General features: G+C 40.1%; 1 protein-coding gene across 4 annotated transcripts in view; it reads left to right on the plus strand.

Moving 5' to 3' along the window:
* The window catches only part of Rngtt (RNA guanylyltransferase and 5'-phosphatase), a 225192-nt gene that overhangs the window by 77631 nt on the left and 120726 nt on the right, over window positions 1-26835 (plus strand). For all 4 annotated transcript variants that reach the window (XM_051161361.1, XM_051161353.1, XM_051161338.1 and 1 more), the window contains one exon: window positions 26108-26208. In XM_051161361.1, the coding sequence (XP_051017318.1) occupies window positions 26108-26208 (101 nt within the window). The remainder of the gene's footprint in view (window positions 1-26107; window positions 26209-26835) is intronic.

A 26835-nucleotide genomic window follows, 5' to 3' on the forward strand; every position in this document is an offset into this window, starting at 1 on the left:
ATTTACTTATTAAAATACATATTAGTTTCATATTTAAGCCATTATAACAGGTACATTGAATTTTTTTTTGTTAGAAAAAATATTTACTCTTTGTTCATCAAAAGTAGTATAAGGTGTCCAAAGAGCAAGATATAGTTTGGTATTTCAGACTATTAAAATGCCAGATAGAATTTGGTATTTTCAGGTTGTATAAAGGGGAGGGAATTGATCAGGGCTCGCTTGGGCACGGGCAGGTGTGGTGTGAGGGGTGGGGTGTGAGGAGGTTGATACGGCTGCTGGGTGTACCTGCAGTGTAAGACATTCTTTAGAAATGTATGAGCTCTTTCTGGGATTGTCTGCTCCAGTAAGACAGCCCAAACTGCCTGTCTCAACAGTCCTCCCTGAGGTACTGTTGTGGATGCAGTAACAATTGAGCAATGACAGTAAGATAGTCTCAAGAGGCCTTGCAGCTGGGGTATTTGGGGTTGGGATGGGGGAGTGAGGATAGAGTAGGAAGGAGAGGAAGAGGGGGGAGGATGAGGAATGTAGACCTAACTTTCCTTAACTACACAACTGAAGTAGTTGTGTATTTCTTGCAATTTGCATCATTAGTTTCCATCTTTTTTTTTTTTTTTTTTTTAATTTTAAAAGCACTCACTGGTTATGGTAGGCAGTATAATAATTTATGGTATAAATGATATGCCATTTGGTGTGAAGTTTTCATTTAAAAATAAAGGTTTAAGTTTTAAAGTGAATCAGTTTAAAAGAAAATTAGTAAGTGGCAATACTGATAGTATTTGAATACTACAGAACCCTTTGAGAATGGTTAAAAAAAAAAGCAACATTAGACTGCACTGTGGTACTGGTTAGTTGTCATTAATTTCCTGTGGACATTTTAACACCGAACAACATATTCTCTTGTGCTATTGGGCTTGGTCCTTACTCTTACCGCTCTCCTGACTTTCCAAGGTTGGACATGACTCAACCATATTCCTGTTCTGGATTGACTCCTCCTGTTTCAAGGGTACTCTGGCCCCACATTCTCATAACTCTGAAGTTTATGGCCATTCTCATGGCATCTTGGCAGGACCATGCTCTGCCTGGCTCAGGAATATTCCTTTATTTATTTTTTTTTTTTTTGTCTCTTCCATTTTCTAGAGCTTTAAAGCCACTCCTTGCTTCTGTTGTGTACTGCCAGCTTCTTTTCAAACCTGTTTTACCTCTTTTATCTAAAGGTACTTATAGATACAAGTAATGGCCAGAGAAACTAATGAACTAGACTGCTCTGTGAGCAGAAAGAAAGATTTATTGGGGCTCATACTGCCAAAGACATCTCTTGGCGAGCAGAGAGAAGAACAGAACGGTGGAAAACCAAGCATGATTTCTTGACTTAAGGTTTTTTTTTTTCTATGTCTGTTCTAGTTCCCAAATATGACACAGAGACCTGTTATATTTATAATAAGCTTCAAGCACCATACCTAGGCAGATACCGATCTATTCCAATGCGTCTACAGTGGCCTGGCTTACTTCCCAGCCATGTGCCCATGCTACTTACTATCTAGTCTTGCCCTAGCCTCTCCTTTTCCATCTTAGTCCTCATGGCCTATTGCTCCTCATGGCCTAGCAACCTTCTCGTTATCTTCCCTTTCTCTCTTTCTTCCTGGGACGCCCAGCCTGGGACAGACGTTCCATCTACTGTCTCCTCTGCCCAGTCATAGGCTCTTCAGCTTCTTTATTAACCAATCAGAGATAACTGGGGAGTAATTTTTATACAACATTGAGACAAGAGATTCTTCAATAGCAGTGACAATACCAGAATCTACTAGCATTTAGCTCACTGTTGGTTTGGCAATTAACAGTAGAATATATGGAGCCCACCTCAATATAGTGGGAGTGAAGGTCACCTCTACACGATTTTATGATAGCCAGCAGAGTGGGCTTCTGAACTGTCCAGAATTGATCCTAACCAGGTGTCCTCGCTGAGTTGACTTTTGTGAGAAGACTAAGGGAGGAGATTCTTGGAGGACAGAGACCACTTTAAGAGTTCTACTTTTCTAATAATCAGAGACCTTTTAGGCTTGTATTCCTGATGACAATCTTGTTTACCTGACCAAAGTTTGGGACAATGTCACCAGCACTGCCGTTGGGGCGTGGGAGTTCTCTGGACCTAAAATTCTAGCCTATTGTTGATAATATGGAGTGATGAGTCCCCTGGCTAGGGACCTGAGAAGAGAGGGTTCTAGAATGCTGCTCCATAACAGGGGCTCAAAGTCAGCAGGCTTGAGTAGGACACCTGAGGAAATCCATCTGACTGTCAGGTTATTTCACCAATTCTCTCCTGAAGAGGCAAGGTGCATAATAATAATAATAATAATAATAATAATAATAATAATAATAATAATAATAATAATAATAATAATAATAATAATAATAATACGCAGCAGCAGCAACAAGAACAGCAACACAACAGCAACAACAATAATAGATGTTGTTGTTGTTGTTGTAATGTATAAACAGTACCTTTACAGAATATCAGTTTCGTATGACTTAGTTTATCCATATAGCTAAAGCTTGACAGATTTAGCAAAGGCAAAGCAACTAGACATTTTTTGCTAGCCTGAATGGAGCACAGGAATTCATAAACCATATTCATATATGTTGTTTCTTATACAGAACAGTTTTAGAAGCTTGGTGTTGAACATAGTAAAGACATTGGGTTAGATGTAAGTTTCTAAGTCAGTTTCTATTAACCTGAGCAGACCATTATAACTTTAGGAATCTAAAAATCTTAATCATCAAACATATGTTGTTTTTAAGCCCTATTTTCCCTTAACCTTGTTCATGGTTTTGTTTCGTCTGTTATTTTTCACTCTTAGGACAAACATCATTATACAAAAATCTATTCTAATCCAAAATATCTTGGAGGCCTGCTGTTGTCTCCTTAATGTAGGGAAAATAAAACAAACCATCTTGGAGACCTGGTGTTGTCTATAAAAGGAGATACAATGATAAGCAGAGGCCTCAGCAGCGTTTGTTGTTTTATGGGTATTGCCATAGTTGGTTTGTGCCGTGTGCTTACCTTAACTAAGATGGCGATTAAGTCGCATGGTGTCCTCTCTCCTAACCTAACTAAAGATAGCTGCCAGCCAAATGGGGGTTTCCTTCCTGGTGCTGTTATCAGCCAAGATGAAAGCCACATGGTTGCTATTCAGTCTACGGTGAGCCCATTATGCAACACTCTTGCTCCCCCAACAAAAAACAAATGACATCTGTATTCCTAAAGACTTGAATCTAAGTTATATATAAGTATGCTGTAATGAATAAAGATTACCTATGTATAGATTTGTTTATCCTTTCTATTATAAGTTTTAAACTATTTTTATTACAGATTTTATAAACCACACCCAATGAACTTAAGAATCCTGAGATTCAGAAAGTTTGCAGAGTGGTCTTACAAATTTTGAAATAAACTTTATATTTTAGCAAAAGTTTTAGAAATATAAGGGAGGGGAGTATTTATTTATTTATTTATATTTATTTTATTTATTCATTCATATTACATCTCAGTTGTTATCCCATCCCTTATATCCTCCAATTCCTCCTTCCTTCTCGCTTAACCCCTACTCCAGGAGGGGAGTATTTATAAAGTTAAATAAAACCAAGAAGAAGGGTATGAGGTCAACAGCAGTAATCCCTATTGGAATAGTTTATTTCTTAGTGGTTGTAAAGCACATAATGTCCTTCCTGAGCGGTTCTGTTTTGCTTTCCTTCCTGTCTGACCTGTGGTAGGGACTTTGGGAGAAACTTTAAACCAGCATGCTTTAGTTTAGAGAAAGAAGGCCACAACCCATCTCCAGTGCCAACTTTTAATTTTAACATTAATTATACTCCAAGACTTTTGAATCTCTGTAAGTGTGAATTTAGTGATCAGAGTGAGAAACTAGAGCAAGCAGAGAACAAGAAGGCTTACAAGATGCTAGGGTAGACAGTAGAGAAAGCTTAGTGATAAGGGGGCTTGCATCATTTGTTTATATGGTGGCAGAAGTCGTTACAATCTGTGAGACTTTGGAAACTGGTTGTGCCATTGTTTTGGCCATTAAGGCTGATTATCTAGTCTGTACCACTGAGGGCATTTGCTGTACAACAGTGTGCCTGAATGGAACCTGGGTCTGAGGAGGAAAAGAGATGAGAGAGGCAGAGGAGGAGTCATGGCTTTAATTCTCAATGGGAAGTGCGCACAGGAATGAGCTGTGAGAACAGGCTGGACAGCCGTCTTCGGGAGAGGCATTGCAAACAAAGTTCTGCAATCTCCAGTACTGTAGAGGCCCACGAGGATGAAGAGAAGCTGCCTGATGTACCTGTGGGGCTTCTGTGAGTATTCTCCATAGGAGCCATAGGCAGACACAGCAAGCCAGTGAATGGGGCAGAGACAGGGCAGGCAGCTTCTAGGAGGAGGCAGGGGAGACAAGTTGCTAGCTGTGCTTAGAGACAGGGTAAGTTCTAGGAGTGAGCTGAGATACAGCAAACAGGGAGACAGCCGGGAGCCAGATTGGGGGGTGGGAGAGACTTATGGGGTTAAGTGCCTTGGCAACAAGAATTTCAATTTAGGGTGTTCCCAAGTAGACTGATCAGTAGAGGAACATCCCTCCTACATGTTATGGGGCACCCATAAGGACCGAATAAGCAGCTCAGAGAAAATTAAGTAGTAGAAGAGAGATGGGAGATTTGAGTGAGTAGAGAAGCCCCTGAAGAGGCAGACTCTAAATTTTGAGCTTAATGTGGTGGGTGCTAAGAACCGGTAGAAGCAAGTGATCCACACCTAGGAGCACTTTGGTTTGGTTAGGAGGGACAGGGCCTTCTGTGGGCAGTCCAGTATTCCTGCTCCCTCTGGGTTTCAGCACCAAATGTAAGGAATGCTGTAGGAAGATTTATTGAGGCTCAAACTGCCAAAGGCATCTCCCAGGGAGCAGAGAGAAGAGCATGAATGCCGAGAAGCAAGCAGGTTTCATGTATTGTCAGCAGGGTGGGGATTTCACTTGACACAGGCACTGATCCAGAACTAGATGTTCTTGCCCCTGTGCAGGGTTAAGAGTGCTTCCTGAAAGAACAGAAACTACCTGACTTAAAAGACAAAATCCAAGCCAAACCAAACTGTACTGTACTGCTTTCCTAGTATACAGAAATGAGCTTTATATGATCTAAAATGCATGGATTCTTGACATGTTTAGGGACCTATTTTTAACCTTACTCTCATTATTATAGTTTACCATGACATTTCTAATTATTAGCCATAGTAATTAGACATTAGTCCTGGTGTCCAGCATAATTTCTGATTCTGGTATTAGTAATTGATAAAAATTTTGGTAAGATTTGTAAATTGCTTTTCTTTGTTAGGCATTATATTAAAATCAAGTTCTAACTGAGAAGTTTGGACCCTTTGATTAGACCAAAACTTTCCCCCCTTTTTTTAGTTTTTCGAGACAAGAGTTTCTCTGTGTAGCCTGAGCTGTCCTGGAACTAGCTCTGGAGACTAGGTTGGCCTTGAACTCAGAGAGATCCGCCTTCCTCTGCCTCTTAAATGCTGGGATTAAAGGTGTACACCACCACCACCACCAGCACCACCACCACCACCACCCAGCTAGACCAAAACCTTTTAATATAAAAATTGCCAGCCTTTCTAAGTTTTTTTTTTTTTTTTCAGAAGTCTAGGACTTTGATGAACTTATTTTTATTCATTGAAAAGGAGTTGTGATATACTATTATGAGAAGATAATGACATAAGTTACTGGTGCTCTTTTTAAGATATTAAAATGCATGCAAGTCTTGCCCTTTGCTTTTGAATGGGAAATGCCCCAGCGTCAGAGCCTTTGCTTTGGTGCTGTCCTTAGGACTTCTGCTGTCCGGCCAGCCTGCTCCTCTGTCTCTGCTCTGATGCCATTTTCCTGCTGTCAGTGATCCTGGGGTAAAAAAGGTAAATAACGGGTTGGAGAAATAAATGGCTTGGAGGTTAAGAGTGAGTACTGTTCTCACTGTGCACCCCACAGTGCAGCTCACTACTGTCTGTACCTTTAGCTCCAGGGCATCCAGTGCCATCTTTTAGCCTCTCACATGCGTATGTCCACATGCGTATGTCCACTTACAATCATGCACATAATTAAATGTGACAGGTAAAGAGATATAGTCAGTTCCAGTCTGTAGAAGGCAAGCTCTCCCCTTAAACTTCAGGTTTGTTTTCCTCTGCTTGAATTTCCAGGTCAGAGCTTCCGTTTTGTGTTTGCGTAGAATAGACATACTTCCTGCTGTTCTCCTCTGATGGAGGCGAGAATGAAGGTGCTCAAAGCTTGACTTTCTACCGCAGTCTTTTCTTGGTACCACAAATATTCCAAAGGGAAAGGAATGTTGAAAGATAATATTACTGATGAGTATAAGTATGTGTGTATGTATGTGTCTGTCTGTCTGTCTGTCTATCATCTGCCTACACACACTTGTGAAAAAATTGCTTGGCTAAAGTATATTTGGTAGTAATTACTTAAAATGTAGCGAGAAATTATTTCTGTTTTGTTACATTAATTATTGTATTGAGTCACTTAGGAGGCAGATGCTCTGCTGTAAGGAGACACTGCTGTGAATTTTGAGGAAATGTTAAAGGCATCTGTGCTGATGCTGAAGTAGCTGCTATCATCAGGCCAAGGCTGCAAAAGAGCTTCAAGAAATGGCTACGTTTTCATTTAATGTTGTTGTTGTTGTTGTTTTTTAAAGCAATTTAAAGGGCATTTTACTTATTTGTGTGTGTGTGTGTGTGTGTGTGTGTGTGTGTGTGTGTGTGTGTGTGCGCGCGCGCACGTGCATGTTTATGTACATAAGTATATACAGCATGCATTCCATAGTCGGCTTGTGGAGGTCAGAGGACAACTTGTTTCAGGGCTCAGCTTTCCTTGGACCATGGGAGCCCTGGGATTGGACTCAGGTTTTCAGACTTGGCAGCAGTACTTTTATCTACTGAGGCATCCTGTTAGCACAGCGCTTTTTAGAAATATGACTTTGTGTTATCCAGAAAGTTGCTTATTACTTTTATAAGAAAAAAAGATGAAGCTGGGTGTGGTGGCACACACCTCTAATCCCAGCACTTGGGAGGCAGAGGCAGGTGGATTTCTGTGAGTTCAAGACCAGCTTGATCTACAGAGTTCCAGGATAGCCAAGGCTATTACCCAAAACAACAACAACAACAACAACAACAACAACAACAACAACAACAGAAAAAGAAAAAGGTGAATCTGGGATCTAATGGAGAAAGAAAAGCTTAGAATACTCCATTTATAAAAGGAAATTTGCTAGTATCAGATTTTGAATAAAATAAGTAGTTAATAATCATCACAACAGGCTATAATTTTCAAAATCATAGAAAGTTAGTGCTGAAAATGGTAATTCCAGGATTTGGTCAACTGGTCCAAAACCTCCAAAATTTGTTGTGCCTGCAGATTGCACATGGAATCAGTGGGGAGCAATCTTAAGCACCTCAGCAGCTCAAACATAATTACTTTATGTAGCACAGCTCATGGCTGCACTTTTGAAAGGTTGCTAGTGATGCCTCTTCATTGAATAATAAAGATCACATTTTAGCTTTAAAAAAACAAAAACGAAAACAAGAAGCTCTGTAGTGCAGCAATTCTCAACCTGTGGGGCATGATCCCTCCCTGTGTAGGGTTGTCAGACTACCTGTTCACAGGGATTGCATGCCAGATATTCCTCATATCAGATATTTACATTATAATTAATAGCAAAATTACAGTTATGAAGCAGCAATGAAAAATTTAAGGTTGGAGATTGGTACAACATGAGGAACTATATTAGAGTTGTGTCATTAGGGAGGTTGAGACCCCCTGCTTTCCTGTTAGTCTATATGCTTACTGTTTCTTAAAGTATTCTTTGGTAATACCATAAGCTTTTAGACTTGCCATTTCTTCTGTTTCATTCAGCCCTTCATCCTTTACAACATTAGATTTCAGTGTCTTGAGGCTTATTGACAGGACCTTTGCTCTTTTTCCTTAATAATGGCATCTACACTTATGGCTTTAGTTCCCTCCCATCAGTCAGTGACTTCCCTGTGGACTTTAGATTTAGTTGTCTGAGTCTACTCAGACACTGCTTTCTGATTAGCGACCTGCTGCCCTGTAGAGCTGAACTCTTATCTCTAGTCCTCAAATGACTGATCTTAGAAACCGTATAAACTGGTCTTCTTGTGCATCAATAACTTAACCAGAAATGTAGATGTCGTCTCTGGCACTTTTTCTTCTTACTATCACAAGTCTTGCTTTACCTTCCAAACTCAGAGCTGCAATTCTATTTGCTTGGAGAACTAGAGGGAAATTCTGTCTGGGGATATCTATTCTTCTCTTTCCTACCAGTCTTTTCTTTATTCTGCAGTCATAGCACCCAGTCTTTTTCAATTGAAAGTGTTTTCTGATTGTCCTTAGGCAGCAGAGTCAGTTTATTCTTTTCTTTTTGGGCATGGGAGTTTTAGGGGTGGGACCCAGGCCTCACATATAGTAAGCATTACTACACTGAGATGCAATGCCAGTCTTCTGCCCCATCTCCCTTCCTTCCTTTTTTCTTTCCTTTTTCTTTCTTTTTTCTTCTGCTATCAGGAGTAGAATCTAGGGCCTTCCCTATGGCAAACAAGTACTTTGTTGCACAAGCTGTATTCTCACTTTCCTTTTACTCCTTGTTTTGAGATAGATTTTACTGACTTGCCTGCCCAGTTGAAGTCTCTGTATAACTCAGACAAACTTGTGATCCTCTTGCCTCAGCCTCCCAGGTAGCTCTCTTTCAGGCCTCAGACATCTCAGCTCTCTCTTTCTTCATTACATGCTGCCTTTTTGTTTCCCCATGTGTTTTGCTATTAAAGGATAGTTTTCTTTTTAATTTAAAGGTAAATTTCTTGTGTTATATACAAACAGTGTGTTTTAATGTGGATGCTGCAACAAAATCTAGCAAACTGAGTAGTTTTTTTTTAAACATTTTTTTTTTAAAGACTTATTATTACATATATAGTGCTCTGCCTGCATGTATACCTGCCTGCCAGAGGAGGGCATCAGATCATATTATAGATGGCTGTGAGCCACCATGTGGTTGCTGGGAATTGAACTCATGACCTCTGGAAGAGCAGTCAGTGCTCTTAACCTCTGAGCCATCTCTCCAGCCCCAAACTGAGTAGTTTTAAAGAGCAGAATTTATTTGTGGAGGTCAAGAAGGTCAAGGTTTATGTACTGAGAGATTGCTGTCTGGGGAGGGCTCATGTCTTGGTCCATAGAGGGCTGTTTTACAGTGTTCCTTTGAAGTGTGGGAAGACCGGACCTGGGCTCATTCTCAAATAGAACTAATACTCTCACCACCGATCCAGTTCCTGGAAAGGTCTTGTTGTGCTTCAGTTATTTGTGTGTGTAGGGTGGGGATGGGATGAGGTACAGGCAGGGACAAGTCACAGGGGGCATCTGGAGGCCAGAATACAGTTGTGAGGAGTTTTGTTTGGCCCTGTCTTTCCAAAGGTCCCATCTTCTAATGCCTTAGAATACCATCAAATTGGGGTTAGAGTTTTATTTTGGAATTTCAGGGGACACAAACAATTTGTAAATACCAGTTTGAAAAAATCTGAAATGTCAGGCTGGAGAGAGTCTCAGTGGGTAAGAACACTCCATGCTCTTGAAGAGGATCCGACATTGGTTCCCAGCACCCATGTCAGACAACTCAGACCAATCTGTAACTCCAGCTACTGGAACATCTCTTGTTTTCTTCTAAACTCCACAGGCACCTACACTTTCATCACGCGGCCCTCCCACCCCCAGATACATATAACATAAAAATAAAGCCAGGCATGGTGATGCACACCTGTGATCCTGTGATCCCAGTGCTCAAGAGAGGCAGAGGCAGGCGGATCTTTGTGAGTTCGAGGCCAGCCTGGTATACAAAGTAAGCCCAGGACAGCCAAGGCTACACAGAGAAACACTGTCTTGAAAAACAACAACAACAACAACAACAATAACAACAACAACAACAACAGAGCAATGCTTAAAAATTGAAATGCCAATTATACCTGAGAAAACATTTAAATATTTTAAGAAAAAATTTGTATTTTCATCTAAAGAATATGACTTTAGTTTTTATATAAACCTATTTTTCCTCTTAAGGGTTCAAGCCTTTAAACTGAAATTGTTCTTAAAATCCATTTTCACATTGAACCTCTGCTATTATCAATGTATGTCTGAACCAAAAAGGTCTAGCTAGACAGTTAATTTTTATAATTAATTGCCATTTAGAATCACTCATTATTTTGTGATTTGTTACTGAAAAATAGTTTCAAGTGGTAACTTGACATTTTAATATAAGTAGTAGATCTTTTACTTGGTAACTATTAAATCATTTAATTTACAAAGTTGATGTTAACATTAAGTCTTATTTATTTACTAGATTTTATAAAGCTGTTTTAGTGATAGTTTAAGTGGTATGTTGTACTTTTAATTGTGACAATAATTAGATTGATTAATATTTAACGTTTAAAAAATTGTCTCCAGCTTGGATCTTCCTCTGTAGACCAGACGAGGCTGGCCTTGAATTTATAGTGATGCTCCTACTCTGCCTCCCAGTGCTGGGGTTAAATGCGGGTGCCACTGAAGCTGGCCTGGCTTTACTTTAATCTTGTGGAGACATTGCTAGACAAGAATTTTTATGCAACTAATTAAAAAAAAATAAAAGAATGGTATAGAGTAGATTCTATATTGAGGCAAGGTTAGAAATCTTGCAAATATTTTTGTTTAGTTTTAGAAAAACGACTTTTGTTGTGTAGTAGAAAGTGTGGTTAGTAAATCACTTAATTGCTTGTATTTGGAATCTTGAGTGTTTAAAGTAGTGGCTATATATATAATTATTTTCTGTGTTTTTCCTTAAGCTAGACAGCTTGATTTTATGTCTTTGGCATTAATCAATTTGCTTTTAAATTTAGTCAGCTTTGCTTTTAATATTTCATTCTTGTAAAATATTAATAATTTAATTAAATTTTTACTACTGCTAGATCTAATGACTGTTATAGATAGATTATAAAATGAAAACTGGAATTAGTCTAAATGCCTTGTCTTGAAGTACATGACGAATTACAGTGGTTTTCTTCTAGCAGGGTGGTGTTGCCATGGTGAGAGCTTCTGTTTCCATGACATTTGCTTGCATATTTTGATAGGCCTTCAGCTGAAGAAGGGCCCTGTTTCCTGGCAGACTGGAAAAGTGTCATCTCCCTACCCCCACCTCAGAACTGTGTTATTTTTTTTCAATTGAGAAATATAACCATTTCTGAGGAATCGTAATAGTAAAATGTCAAAAAAGAAAATACACCTTGTTCATTTAAAAATATTTTTTTTGTTCAATTTTCAGAACATAGCAATTCTTAGCTGCTTTGTGTAAGAAAAACAAGGGATAAAAACATTCTTAGTTTTCATAATTTAGATAATATATGCCTCCCAGTGAATTTTGTTGAAAAAATAAGCAATTATAGATAATTAATTTACAGTCAGTCTTAGCTGGATATGTATGTGTATATGTATATATTTCCTGTACTACTGTACATCTTAAAAACAACTGGTCATGTTGGCATGTTGGAGGCTTAAGAAAGGGGAAGTAAATATAAATAATGACTTTAGAAAATGAAAGAATTTAATTTAAAAATGAAAGAATTAGTGATGTTTTTGAAGGTGAAAATACAGAAAGTTGATCCTCATATAAATGACAGTTAAACACCTAACAAATCAGTACATTTCTTTTTATTGGTAGTCTATTCTTAATGTTGAGACATGAATGGTAGCTTTTACCCCCTTGGTTTTGCTAGACAGAGCTTCTCTGTGTAGCCCTGGCTGTCCTGGACTTGCTTTGTAGATTGGGCTGGCCTTGAACTCACAGAGATCCTCCTGCCTCTGTCTCTGTCTCCCCGAGTAGAGGGATTACAGGCCTGTGCCACTGCTCCTGGCTAAATGGTAGCTTTGTAAGGAAAAGTTTATGGTGGTTTCATTATATCTTAGTTTCATCTTTTCAACACCAGTGCAACAATGAATCCAAAAGTGATATATAGGTCAAGCCTCTCCATAGTTTTTCTCTGCAGTTGTTTTTATTTTATGAAGTTTTAGGATCTCCTTGTATAGCCTAGGCTAGCCTCAAGCTCACTGACATCTGCCTGCCTCTGCTTCTCCATACTGGGAATAGGACTGTGCTCTCGTGCCTCACCACATGTTAGGGTTGTCCTTATACTTGCATAGTTTCTTTATGCACATCTGAGCAAGTATTAGTACATTCATCCATTCTTATTTCTACTCAACTTTCAAAGTTGGTATTATTTTATACTTCATATTTTAGTATTTATCTATATATTTCTATTGGTAATGTTAAGGTTTTAGCATCTGTAGGGTTATACTAGAGTCATAATGAAAAGATACGGCCTCTTGTCTTTACTGCCTGTCACTCATGCTTGTAACAATTCAACAGTTTAGGAGGTATTTAAAGATAAACAATTTGCTGTTGTGTATGAGTTTTGTCTTTTTCCTTTTTCTTTGGGATTGAACTAGGGATGGAACACATGTTCTTCTGCTTGCTAGGTCCCTGAGCTGTTCTGCAACCCAACATTGCACAAGTTTAGAAGAGGAAAATGAAATTTGTGATTTACTGAATTAAATTGATTTATTTATTTTGAGGTAGGGTCTTAACTAAGTAGCCTTAGTTGGTATGGAGCTTGCTGTGTAGACCATGCTAACTCATGAACTCACTGAGGTCCACATGCCTTCGCTTCCAAGTAGTGTTTTACTTATTTGAACACTTTTTATGTTCATTTTTTATTTTATGTGTTTGGTTGTTCTGCCTGCATGTTTTCTGTGCATGTATGTGCAGTGCTGGGGGAGTCCATAAGTGGGTCCTAGATCCCTATGGAGCTGGAGTCACACTTAGCTGCTGTGTGGGTATTGGGAATTGAACCCAGTTCTCCAGAAGATCAACTGGTGCTCTCAGCTGCCGGGCCATCCCTTCAACTCTGTGTTTTGTTTTTGAACTTGAGAACTTGAGTGGTGCATTCTGTGGGTAGACAGGTGCATTTGGTAAGAGGTACAAACTGAAGTGGTTTAAGCGTGTGCTTACGTGAGTGACTGGCTGCACTTGTGCTTTCCCTTTGTTTCTCTCGTGTTATCTTCATGTGCCACTTAGGTATGCTTCTTTCCTGGAGGAGGCCTGCTGACAGGTAAGCTGCGCTGGCCCCAGAGCATTTATTGAATTTCAGCGATGTTTAACATTCTTCTCCTTTAGTAGATTGACGTGTCCTCCAGATAGAGACTGAGGCTGCCTAGTTCACCTTGACAGTCTTGGTGCCTGTATGGTTGCTTTCTAGGGACTTGTTGAGCACTTTGTAATGGGTACACTTTGCATGTAGTCATTACTAGAGTCCCTTGTTTCTACATACGTGCTCACACCTTACTGCTTGTTTGTATTGCCTCGCCTTATATGCCTTCCTCTGGGGAACCCCACTCTTCTTGATAATACTGCTGCTTATGCTCATCATACTTTAAACTTCATGTCATAAACTTACTCGGTTTGTTGTCATGAGCATTGCCCTGGACTCCCCATTATGTCTCTGGCTTCTAGCAGATGCTGTCATAGCACCGAATGATACGGACTTGTTGGCAGTGAGGATGAGTGAGTTACGTACCCGAGGTCAGTGTTGGCAGTCTGACTTTCTGCATGGTGCCGGCGGTGCCTTGAAACATGCACACAGCCTTGGAGTGCTCTGCTGTGGTGATTCTCACACTTTATAATGTCGTGGATTTGCACATTCATAAACATAGGACTTGAGAAGATACCAAAGAAGATAACACCTTTAACTGTTTATATTTAAATTATTTTGCGACATTTTTAACTTACACAAACTGCATTCTCAAGAAAGATTTTATTGTTAGCTAGTTAATTAATTAATTGAGACAGGGTTTTTCTGTATGGCCTTGGCCATCCTGGAACTCACTTTGTAGACCAGGGTGGCCTAGAACTCACAGAGATCCACCCCTCTGCCTCCTAAGTGCTGGGACTAAAGATGTGTGCCACCACTGCCCGGCCTTTTTTTTTTTTTTTTTTTTAAATGTGCATTGGTGTGTTTGCCTACATGTGTGTCTGTGAGAGGTTATCGGATCCCCTGGAACTGGAGTTACAGACAGTTATGAGCTGCCATGTGGATGCTGGGAATTGAACCTGGTCCTTTGGAAAAGCAGCCAGTGCTCTTAACTGCTGAGCCATTTCTTCACCCAGACGTATTTATTTTGTGTGCCTGGTACCCAAGAAGACCAGAAGGTAGTGTCAGATGCCCTGGAACTGGAGTTAGAAATGCTTGTGAGCTGGACTGAGGGTGTTGGGATCTGAAGCTGGGTTCTCTGCAGGAAGAGCAAGTGCTCTCCACCTCGCTCTTAGCCTTTTCAGCCCTACCCTGTGTGTTTTAAGGTCTACACCTGTGGTGTTTGATAGTCCTTGTGAAATGATGCACCCATTCCACATCACTAATGTAGGCCGTCAACTTCATGCCTTTCTCTCCCCTTACAGCTCCCGGCAAGGCATTCTCTCCTTGTGAATGCTTTTTGTAGGCTGCACAATAGAGATCACATATGCATGCTTTTTCTTTCTATGTTTTGCTTTGTAGAATGTCATCTAGCTCTACGTGTTCAGTGGAGAATGGCAGGGCATTTAAAAAAAATCTGAATAATATTTCATTGTAAATATAATAACTTTATATATGTGTTTCTCAAAGACTTTTAAGTGTTACGGTATTTTGAGCATTGTGGACAGCGATGCAGAGAGCATGGAAGCACAGTTTCAGTGATCCAGCTTTCTGTACCTTTGGATGTACTCAGAAATGGGTACCAGCAATTTCTGCACCATTTTCCACAGTGCTTGTACCTTTTTGTCCAGTTTCCCAAGAACATTTGCTGTACTTTGTCTTTTTGGTAATATTCATCCTAGTGGATGTGAGGTTGAGTCCCCACTGAGGTTTTGGTTTCCAGTCCCTGGCGAGTGGAGGTGGCTGGGTAGGTGTCTTTGCACATGCCTAATATCCCCGTTTCTTCCTTTAAGAAGTGTTTGCTCAGGTTGTTTGTGCCTATTTTACTTGGGTTCGTTATATTCTATATATTTTGCATATTAAATATACAATTTTCAAATATTTAACTCCCCTCCCCCCGGTAGGTCACCCTGTAATGTGCTTCCTTTACTGAGCAAACTTTCCTTAGTGTGATGGAGTGGTACTTTCCATGTTAATATTTGTTCTTTTACTGTTGTGTCTAGAAATTTATTTTCATGATCTCTCGAAAACGTTCCCTATACTTTTTTTTGGTCTTATAGTTGGAGGTTTAATTGCATGTAGTTTTCTCTCTGTGTCTCTGTCTCTCTGTGTCTCTGTCTTTGTCTCTGTCTCTCTCTGTCTCTCTGTCTCTCTGTCTCTCTCTCTCTCTCTCTCTTTCTCTCTCTCTCTCTCTCTCTCTGTGTGTGTGTGTGTGTGTGATGTGAAGTGAATACCTCTTTTTCCATTGGCCCAGTTTACTATAGTAGTTAGTATGTATTTTTAATGTGGAATAGTATTCTTGGGTTGAGTAGTTACTCTGTCTAGACACATTGCATATTTATTTATTTAGTCTACTGTGATCCATGAAGATAGGAAATTATGAATTAACCTATACTTTATAGAATGTTCTAAGAATCATGTAATTTGTTATCACTCAGCACCCATGGGTGGTGAGTAAAATACACAGTAAATGTCAGTTATTAGAAATTATCATTGTCTTTATTATTCAATATGAAGACCGCAGAAAAGAGGAAAACTAGAGGAGATAAAGGAGACTGGGTTGGGGGCTTGGCTGTTAGCTCCAGAAGCTTGAGTCCCAGTCAGCAAGCTAGCTAGCCAGCTGCAGTGAGGATCGGTTGCATTTGGCAGGATCTACCGGATCTAGGGTTAGCAGTGCGTTATCACAATAGTAAGAGAAAATCGAGGGGTAATTAATGAGTGCAGAAGGGACTGAGACTGAAGAGCAGTCTGTATACAGAGTCTGAACCTGAGTAGGTAGGAGGTCCGTATTTATCAGGATGGAATGGGTAGCTTTTTGTTTAAGCAAACAGGGGATTGTGTTTTAGATTTAAAACCTCAGGCTGTGCCTGGACCTGAAGGGTGTTGGATTGTGTTTGACATATGAATGTTTATAAAGGAGCATAATTAGAACTACAAGTGAAGATTTAATGATAATTTTGTGGGTGTATTTGGAGTCTTCTAGGACTGGCTAGGACTAAATAGATATGTGAAGAACATATTCATTTAAAACTAAAAGGTGGAGTAACAGCAAGTGGTAAGAGAGTAGGCCAAGACAAGAGGAGGGCAAATGTCTTGTGAGAAACCTGAAAGATTGTTATCCATACATGGCTGTTCACATTTCATAACAACTTTGGTCTAGAAATCCTATTTTAGGCAAGAAAAATGCTTTTTCTCTCTTTTTACAAATGAGAAATGAAGCCCACATTATAAACTTCATTAACATTATTAAGTTGGGAGAGCCAAAGAGGAAATAATTTGCAGTTACTGTCACTGATTTTTTTTATGTTCCTTTGGCCTGGTGTCCTGGACAGTGTAGGGTCTGTAGCACTGTCTGGCTGGGGCCACTAGATGGCAGTAACACACCTTCCTTGCTTCAGTGTTTTCCACCATTGCCAACTCTCTAGAACCATTTCTAAGCTGAAAACTACTGCTTTGCAACATCGTGATTGGTTTTCCCTCTGTCTGGTTTTGATACATTTTTGCTTTATGGCCACACTAAACTGTACTTTGAATGAAGGCGCTGCTATGCTTTAATAAGCATTTCCCTCTCATATTCTAATATTTCTAATATTTATGTTGCTTGCATTGTTGTGTCTTTAAGACCACAGGCGTCTCAGGTTATATTGGGGTTGTATCCAGACACAAGTATTTCTCCAGATTTTCTTTTTAAAACAACTCACTTGTTAAAATCAGGTTTATTCATAGACTAGGTATCATCAGTTAACTGGAGCTTTAGTACCGATTTTAGTCTGAGTGCATGCTGGTGAGTTCAGTGTAATTAAAGTACACCACTCATCACTGTACACTAGAAATACATGCACACACACACACACACACATACATACATATATACATATATATTTTTATACTTCAGCAAGATTTTTGTACTTCAAACATGATAAGTCATATATTTATTTTCAAAAGCTTTAACCCTTTTAATACAATATGTTGCCCTTTATTATTTTGGAGATTATAAAATAAGAATTTTTATGTCAGCTGTTGTTGGGTTTTGTTTTTGTTTTTTTCTAGCACCACAAAAACAGCCAGACAAATATAAATAAATGATGATCTGTTTATAAGTGTGAGTTCTCTTGGCCAGGGCTGTGGATGGATTCAGGAGAGCTAGGCATACACATCGTGATGCACAGGGCCCTGCTGCCTTACTTTTCAGTTCCTTTTTTTTGCAGACACTCCTTTCTTGTCACCTCGTGCCCAATTTTGAGAGATATCTATAAAATAGCCTTAATTAGAAAAAGTTACTCAAAATTTTATTATAGTCTTTTCAGAGATGAGTTGACAATTAGAAACATTTTCCAGTTTCTTCAATAAGAAAACTATACAAAACCAGTCTGAAGAGATTTCTTACCAGTCACCATGATGTACGTACGTAACCTAAGGGAGTCTATTGTGGGAAATGCGGGGATGAAATGCTACTGACGCACTGGAGCAGTGCGTGTTTGGCTTTAAATTTACCTACTTTTAATCAGAAGATCTGGGGAAATAATCTATATTATGTACCTTTAAAATTACTATATTTTTTAGATTTAAAGTTTGTATTGTGTATGTCTAGGTGTTTCACTTGCCTCCCTCCCATCTTCCCTACTGGATCACTTGTATCTTGCTATTCCCTTTGCTTTCCTCCCACCTCCTTCATTCATCCACTTCCCCTTCCTAAGGAGCACCCTAATTTCCAGTTCAGGTCACGTATACCCTGCTATGCCCCTCTCTGTTGCTCCCCACCATCCCTTCCTGGCTTGTGGTTATTACAGGGCATCTGACGACTTGGAGCTGGGTCTGTGTTACCTCGCTCTGTATGATACTTTCTAGTTTCATTGATGTATCTGCAAAGTTCATGAGTTCAGCTTTTCTTACAGCTGAGTAGTAGTATTGGAAAGTGTGTACATGCCACATTTTCACGGTCCGTCTTTTGGTTGTGGGACATTTAGGTTGCTCCGTTTCCTAAATATTGTCAATAAAGCAGCAGTGGACTTGGCTGAGCAGGTTATCTGTGGAGTATGATGTAGAGACCTTTGGTGATGCGCTTGGTCATATGGTGGTTTATGTTTAGCTTTTTGGGAGTTCTCCACCCTGGTTTCATATTTAGAGCCTGATTTGGTTTCTGGTTATGGTGTGTGTGGTAGGGAATCGAGCTTCATTGTCTTGTATGTGGAAATCCTACTCTCTCAGCATTACTTTTCCCTCCTGAAGACCCTTTGTTTTCCTTGATAAAGCATCTCTTTACGTCCCCGATCTTTTACATATTCAGTTTGTGAAAACAGTAGTTAAAAGAATTCATAAATGATCGTGTTGTTGTTGTTGTTTGTTTTGTTTTAAGTCTAGGTTTTGGGCCAAGCTGGCTTTGAACTCCTGATTCTAGTGCCTCTACTTTCCAAGTACTGGGTTTATAAAAATGCACCACTAAGCTTTTAGCGTCATTTTTTGCATGTGAAAATAATGGTCACTTCTTGATATTAACATGAAAGTGAAAAAAAGAAAATTTTAGTGTAGTACCTTTCTAGTTATATTTTCAAGGTTTACTTATTTTATGTGCATGAGTGGTTTTCTTGCCTATTTGTATGTGTGTGTTGTGCATCCTATGGATGGTTATGACTCACCATGTGGGCACTGGGAACTGAACTGAGTTCTCTGCAAAAAAACAAGTGGTCTTAACAACTGAAACATTTTTCCAGCTTCTTTAGTTACTGTTATCATAAAAATTGGCTTGCATTAGGACATTGTCATGCATGTTTGTCATAGTGCCTATCTCTGTTTGCACCTTTCCCATTGCCTTCAGTGGTGGTTTGAATGAAAGTGGACCTCATATATTCTTATGTTTGAATGCTTGGTCCCGGTTGGTGGAACTGTTTGGCAAGGATTAGGAGGGGTGTCCTTTTGCTATAGGAAGTATGTTATTGGGCGGGGGTGGGCCTTGAGGTTTCAAAAGACTCACGTTGTTCCTAGTGCACTTTCTGCTTCCTGTTCGCCCTTGAGATGTGAGCCCCCAGCTGTTCCTGCTGAAAGGCTTTGGTCTTTCATCATGGACTCTAACCCTTTGGAACTGTAAGTTCAAGAAAACACTTTTTTTTTTTTTTATCAGTTGGGGTGTGTGTGTGTGTGTGTGTGTGTGTGTGTGTGTGTGTGTGTGTGTTTTATCACAGCAATAGAAAATAACTAAAACACATCTCTTGTTCCCAAACCCTTTTTACCTTTCTGTTTTCTCCTTCCAAATCGTCTTTCTTTTGCTTTTATATCATATGTGTTTGTGTGAAGTCAAATCTAGATTCCACATTTGAGAGCACGGGACATTTGTTTTCTCTTATTACTCTCTCTCCTCACCTCCCAGCTTTGGACCCTTTTTTTCCTCATATAGATCCCCACTCCCATGCATGTAGCTGTGTGTGCTGAAGTCTGTATTCTGTATATGGAAGAAAATACAGTGTTTGATTTCAGAGTCACAGACGACAGCATCATTTCTGATTTAAAAACGTATTTCACTTATTATTATATGTGTGTGTATATATATACATATATATATTGTGTGTGTGTTAGAGAGAGAAAAAGGAGGGAGGGAGGGAGGGAGAGAGAGAGAGAGAGAGAGAGAGAGAGAGAGAGAGAGAGAGAGAGAGAGAGAACACACAGGGATGTTGGGGAAAACATGCCACAGGGTATATGTGGAGGTTAGAGGACAATTGTGGGTGGGATAGTGGGTTCAGAGGTCTGAGGGTTTGTTTAGAAAGTACCTGTGCCTGCTGAATCATCTCACAGCCCAGCACTATTTCTTTTCTTCCTTTCTTTCTTTCTTTCGTCCTTTCTTTTCTTTTTTTTTCCCGAGACAGGATTTCTCTTTGTAGCCTTGGCTGTCCTAGACTCACTTTGTAGACCAGGCTGGCCGCAAACTCACTGTGATTCTCCTGCCTCTGCCCCTGTCTCCCAAGTGCTGGGATTAAAGGCGTGTGCCACCATCCCGGCCTCAGCACTATTTCTTGAAGAGAATATTCTTTCTCTATTGAATGGACTTAGTGCCATTGTTAATTATACACACAGGGCTGCTTTTGTGCTCTTAATTCTGCTCCATTTCCCTGTATGTTTGGTTTGTATGTAGCGTTGTAGTAGAGTTTTAAAGTGGAATGTCTTTGGATGTCAGGAAGTTGGTAGAACGTTTGCCGAGCATGCCTCAAGCCCTGGGTTTGAATCGTGCCTGTGATCGTAGTACGTGGGAGAGGACCAGAAGTTTAGGAGTTCAGTGTCCTCCTTGGCAACATAATAAGATTGAGGCTAGTTTAGGATATATGTCTTCTAATTTTGTTCAATTCTTTTTTCCTCTCCAAGATTATTTGATTCTTTGGGGTCTCTTGAAGTTTCACATGAAATTTAAGGTGGGTTTTCCCATTTCTGTGAAAAGATTGTTGAGTGAGATTACATTGATTCAGTAGATTACTCTAAGCAGTCATCCTCCTGTTACCCACAGTAGCCTCCCTAGACTGTAGCTAGGGAACCTCCAGCTTCTGGCCCCCCAGCCTCCAGCCCAGAGGCGCTGGCTTGCAGGCTTGTTGCCGTGATGGTAAAGGGAGCCAGGGCTTCATGTGTATGCATAAGGCTTTGCCAGCTGAGCTACATTTTTATTTTGTGTTTTAGCTCTGGAATCTGAATTATGTTAGACATTTTCCCAAGAATATTGTCGGGAACTAATTTAACAAAAATTGTCCACTGAAAACAATAGAACATTGCTAAGATTCATTCAAGGAGACCTGACAAGTAGAGATGCAGTGTTTGTGAGTGAGATGTGCATCAGTGCATCAGATGAAAGAGGTAGATCTGGAACAAAAGTGCCTTAACAAGCCAGCGAGGAAGGCCGTCTTTCACGTGATATTGGACTAATAGAGCACTTATCTCTCAGGCAATAAACCTAGCTTTCTTTTTTATTATTATTGCGTGTGCATAATATGTGTGAGGGGGTGGCACATATGTGCAGGAGTCAGGGGACATGTGGAGTTGGTTCTCTCCTGCCATCGTATGTATGTTCTGGAGAATGAACAGTTGCCTGGCCTGCATGGCAAGTGAGAAATTGCCCTGGTCCCCATGTCTTTCTTACATCTCACCAGAGGTACAAAGAAATATGAAATGGATCATCTACCTGAAAATAACCAAAATTACAAAACTTATATTTAAGAAAATAGTAGAAAATTCTAGTGACTTTAGAAAAATGTTTCTTCAACAGGACAGTAACTCCACAAGTTACATAATTTATAAGTGAGTATTTTTATATTTCTGGTTGTAAGCCTAGTCTTTAATGGCTGATCCATCTCTCCATCCCCAAAAGTGACTACTTTTGACTTAATTTAAAAAGTTTACTCAGAAAAATAAATTGTTAAAGCCAGTCAAGATGGCACAGGCCTGTAAACTCAGATACTTGGGAGCCTGAGGCAGGAGGACCAAAGCCAAGACCAGTTTGGTCAATTTAGTGGGACTCATGCCTCAAAATGAAAATTAAACAAAAGACTGGGGAAGGGATGGTAGTTCATTATTGGAGTTAGTATATGAGAGGCCCTGTGTTAAAAAAAAAAAAAAAAATCTCCAGTATTCTAAAAATAAATGAAGGGAAAAAGAAAAGGAAGAAAGATAATTAACAAAATGCACAGAAAGTGAACATGTTAGTCCTAGCACTGGGGTGGGGGAGGGGGTGAGGCAAAGAGTATGGTTGTGGATTCAGAGTCAACTTTGGCTACATAATGCACCAGTCTCGCCTCACCTCCGCCCCCAAAACCAAACAAACCAACAAACAAAAGATTAGGGATTGGTGGCTTGTGGTTTGAGCTTTTGGGAGGTGGGTGTAGGCTCAAGAATTCAAGACTATCTGTAGCTACATAATTAATTTTGAGGCCATACTGACCTTCATGATACCCTTTCTCAAAACAACAAAAGCTGACTGGGTATAGTGGCACGTACTTGTAATCCTAGCACTAGGAAGGCAGAAATAAGGGGAGGTTCTTTGGGCTTGATGGCTAGCCAGTCCAGCAGACTGAGAATCATGAGAAAAAGGTGCCAGGCCATTAAGAAAGACATACCAGATGTTGACCTCTGGTTTCCACACATGTACCATGTGTGTGCATACAAAAAACCAAACCCCAAAAATAAAAAGTAAAACAAAGCAAAAACAATGAGAAGTAGAATATTTAAAGATTTTGGCAATGAAAGTGTTAAGATTTTAACTATATAAATGAAGAAATAGAAGTTACTATATTGAGAGGTAGTGAGCTGGAGAATGATCTGGAATACTTGAGACCTTCTCTTACACAGAAAAGTCATTGCTTACCTTTATATATTGTAGTTTTTCCCTTAGTAAAGACAAATATTTTAATTTATTATAAGTTTCCTTAAGTCATAACAAGATTAGATTGAATAATTAATTTTTTGAGCTTTCATAAACATTTGTCACTTTCATATGGAAGGCAAAAGATCATCAACAAGCAGATAGATTGATTTACCCCCCATTAATATTATTAAAAAAATAAGTTAAGAAAGAAGTAGCAGGCCATCTACCCATCAGTCAGGATGGCTTAGGGGTAAAGGTGAATTTGACTCCCGTAATCCACACATTTCCTCCTTTATTTTTCCTTCTTCCTTCATCTCCTCTTCCTCCTCCTCCTTCAGCTATACATTTTAAATGCCATATTGAGCAGATCTCTGAAGAGTTTGAGTACTATTTTAAGTATAACTGAATTAAACTTTATATGTTTTTAGTTACTTGCTTTAGACTTAACCTTGAAAACACACAGAAAGATAGTAAAGCTTGTCATTTGGTGACTCACACTTGTGCTTGACGTGACTAAGAGCATGGTTTTGTGCACTTTAAAGAATTTGATCATTTATAAGATAGCTGACTATGACTTACATGTCTTAATTATCTTTACAGTTTACAACAAATTAGTACCTCTTATAAGACTCCAATTTTACATCTTTATCCTTATTAAGTTTGAGCATTACCTGCATGAGTTGAAGATTTAATAGATGATCCTTTAGCATAAAAATTACACTGTAAATCATAAACATAGTTCATAGTGAAACTGGGAATTTAATAGACCATAATAAATACAGTCCACATAGAGACTGGAAACCTTACCGATTTTTATCCTTTTATAATGTGCTATTACAGCATATCACAGTTTCTTAGATGACTTAGTGTTTCCAAATAGCTGAAGCTGAGTAAAGTAAGCAAAGACAAAGAGGCTAGACACACATCTTTAGTTCAATTACTGTTAACCTGAGTGTATCTTTATTACCTTAAAAATTTATGAATATACAAAAATCCATACTAATCCAAACTATTTTGGAGACTTGTGTGATTGCCTACTTAGTCTAAAGAGGAGATACAATGATAAACCAAGGGCTCATGGGACGGAGAAGTTTTACAGGTGCTGCCTTAGTTGGTTTACATCACAGGGCCATCTAAATCAGGATTGTGGTGAAGTTAAATTGTATGTCATCAGCCAAGATAGCTATGTGATGAGCCATGTGATTGCTATTTAAAATGTCTAATTTTTTGGTAGATTTATTTTTAACCAAAAAGTTCAAATTACATATAAGCTATATTCTAAACATGAATTTTATCATATATATACATATATATAAAGTGTTGTAGCAAATTAAGATGACTTATGTATGGATTTTTAAACTATAATCCTTTTGTTTTAAGCCTTCCCGCACCCCGCCTCCCTGAGACAGGGTTTTTCTATGTTATCTTGTCTGTCCTAGACTTGCTTTGTAGACCAGGCTAGCCTTGAATTTACAGAGATCAATCTGCCTCTGCCTTCCCAGTGCTGGGATTAAAGGCACGCTTCACCATGCCCTGCTTGTGGTACAGATTTTTAAACCATACCCAATGAACTTGCCAATCCTGAGATAGCTTATAGTGTATTGTTAAGAGCATTTTTTTTTTTTTTTTTTGAGAGTAGAGAGCAAAGAAATCGTAGAGATAAAAGATTTTTAAGAGTGAAAAATAGAAAAACCTTAGAGATGAAATGAAATACCTGTGGTGGTGTGTAAAGCAGAGCAAATAGAAGAGATCTGGGGATCATTTGTGTGGTGGCAGAAGTTGTTATCATATGAGAGATTTGCAAGTGTAGCGTGTCATTGATCTGTATTGAGGAGAAACTGCCTGTAGCACCATAGTGAGGCTTTAATAAAATCTCTCAGCACGTGGAGGAAATGAGTCCTAGGAGAAAAGGAGAAAGGGTCGGAAACGTGGCTCCTAAGAAGGGAGGGTTCCTTTAAGCTCCACGAGGGACCTGAGAGACAGTGCAGTGGCCCAGGTGGGCCTAGAGAAGCTGTGGGACTGGGTGCTCCCAGAGGCAGGTGAGCCGAGGCTCCAGGAAGGAGCTGAGAACAAAGGCCTGAGGATAGATGTCAGTGGTGGCAAGAATTTGAATTCAGGGTGTCCCCAAGGGAAATGAGAGACCTGATCAGAGAGATGTCCCAAGTCAGAGGGGAGAGGCTTCCCTTTTTAGGTGACAGGGGGCTCAGTAGAGCAAGAGAAGCTGTTTGTAGCACATTGGGGTGGCTTTGTAATAATAGTAGACAAAGCAGGCAGCTCTGGGCTCACAGTGATCCAGTGCTGGAGGAGAATAGAAAGCAGCTGAAGAGGCAGAGCAGACAGTTCCTACAGGACTGGCAGGCTTTTGGGGAAAGGGAGGGTTCTGATAGAGGAAACAGGTAAGTGTCTTTCAACAGAGACATGTGTCCACATGGAGAACATAGAGAGATGCCCCAGGAGGACTTAGCAGGCTGGAAGAGCCAGAGAGACACATTCAGCAGAGACAGGGAGAGGCGAACAGTTAGAGCACGTGGAGCGAAGAAGCAGCTGAAGAGTTGGACTCTGGTATTTGGTGGGAGGAAGAAGCCAGCAGAAACACATGATCCATACACAGCTTAGGAGAGTCAGACAGTAGATTGGTATGGAGTGGAGTTCATTTATGTCACTCCTGTGGTGTCAGCACCAGATGAATTGAAAAAAAAAAAAAAGACATTTCTGCTCCTTGTATGGTGGAGTGGAGTGGGTTTATTGTAGATACTAGGGAGCATTCAGTTAGAGGCGTCTGGAAGAGTCCAGACTAAACCAGGCCATGGGGTAGGGTGTGGGAGAAGAGAAGAGTGGGGAAGGCTAAGAGGCCTGAAAGGAGCCACATAGTCAAAATGACTGGGCTATAGAGGGGAGGGGAGAAGCTTAGGAAAGGGGAGTCCCTGAGGGAACGCTGGCTCTTGTCTAAACGCCCACGCTGGCTGGCTTTTGTCTAAACGGCAGTTAGGGGAAAGGGATCTCTTGAGACCCAACATCCTGCAAGGTGGTGGGTTTGTTTGTTTGTTTATGTGTGTGTGTGTGTGTGTGTGTGTGTGTGTGTGTGTGTGTGTGTGTGTGTGTGTGTGTGTGTTTTGAGACAGGGTTTCTCTGTGTAGCCTTGCCTGTCCTAGACTCGCTTTGTAGACCAGGCTGGCCTTGAACTCACAGCGATCCACCTCCCTCTGCCTCCCAAGTGCTGGGATTAAAGGCGTGTGCCACCATGCCCGGCTCATCCTGCAAGCTTTGACCTCCACACATAAGCCTTGGCATATGTACAATCACATGCACACAAACAAGCAAACAAACAAACAAATTAAAAAAAAAAAAAGAAAATAAAAAGTAGCAATTTTACTTAATAAAAAGTAAAAGTATGTTTGAATTGAACCCTAAATTTTAACTTCTTACTAATTGCTTTTGTTTTTAATTCATGTTAGAAATACAAACCTGGTCGATGTGATGACATTTTGAAATGGAAACCTCCCAGCCTGAACTCTGTGGATTTTCGACTTAAGATAACAAGAATGGGAGGAGAAGGGTGAGTGTGCACTCCAGGCCCAGTGGGATTTTGTTTAGTTTTTGAAATCTGGTTTTGCCTTGCAGGCTCAGCTATTCTTAAACTCAAGATCTTTTTTTTTTTTTTTTTTTTTTTTTTTTTAAATTTATTCACTTTACATCTCTATTGTAGCCTCCTCCAGGTCCCATCCTCCCACAGCTGCCCCTCCTCCTCCCCTAGTTCTCAGAAAGGGGGAGCCCTTCTCTCCTATCATCTGACTTCAGGCAATCAAGTCTCATCTGGACTGCCTGCATCCTCTTCCTCGGTGGCCTGGCAAGACCACTCTACTAGGGGGAAGTGACCCCAGAGTCCATGTTAGAGGTAGCCCCTGCTCCCCATATTATGGGACCCACAAAGAGACTGTGCTGCCTGTCTACTACATCTGAGCAAGGAGTCTAGGTCCTCGCTATGCATGGTCCTTGGTGCATCAGTCTCTGCAGCACCCCTCCCCCTCACTCCTCTGCCCGGGTTTGTTGGCTCTGTTGGTCTCCTTGTGGAGCTCTTGTCCCCTCCAGGTCCTTCTATCCCCCAACTCTTCCATAAGACTCCCTGTACCCCATCCCAGAATTTGGCTGTGAGTCTCAGCATCTGGGTAGAGTCTTTCAGAGG

Source organism: Acomys russatus, chromosome 2 (assembly GCF_903995435.1).
Source record: "Acomys russatus chromosome 2, mAcoRus1.1, whole genome shotgun sequence".
Lineage (NCBI taxonomy): Eukaryota > Metazoa > Chordata > Mammalia > Rodentia > Muridae > Acomys > Acomys russatus.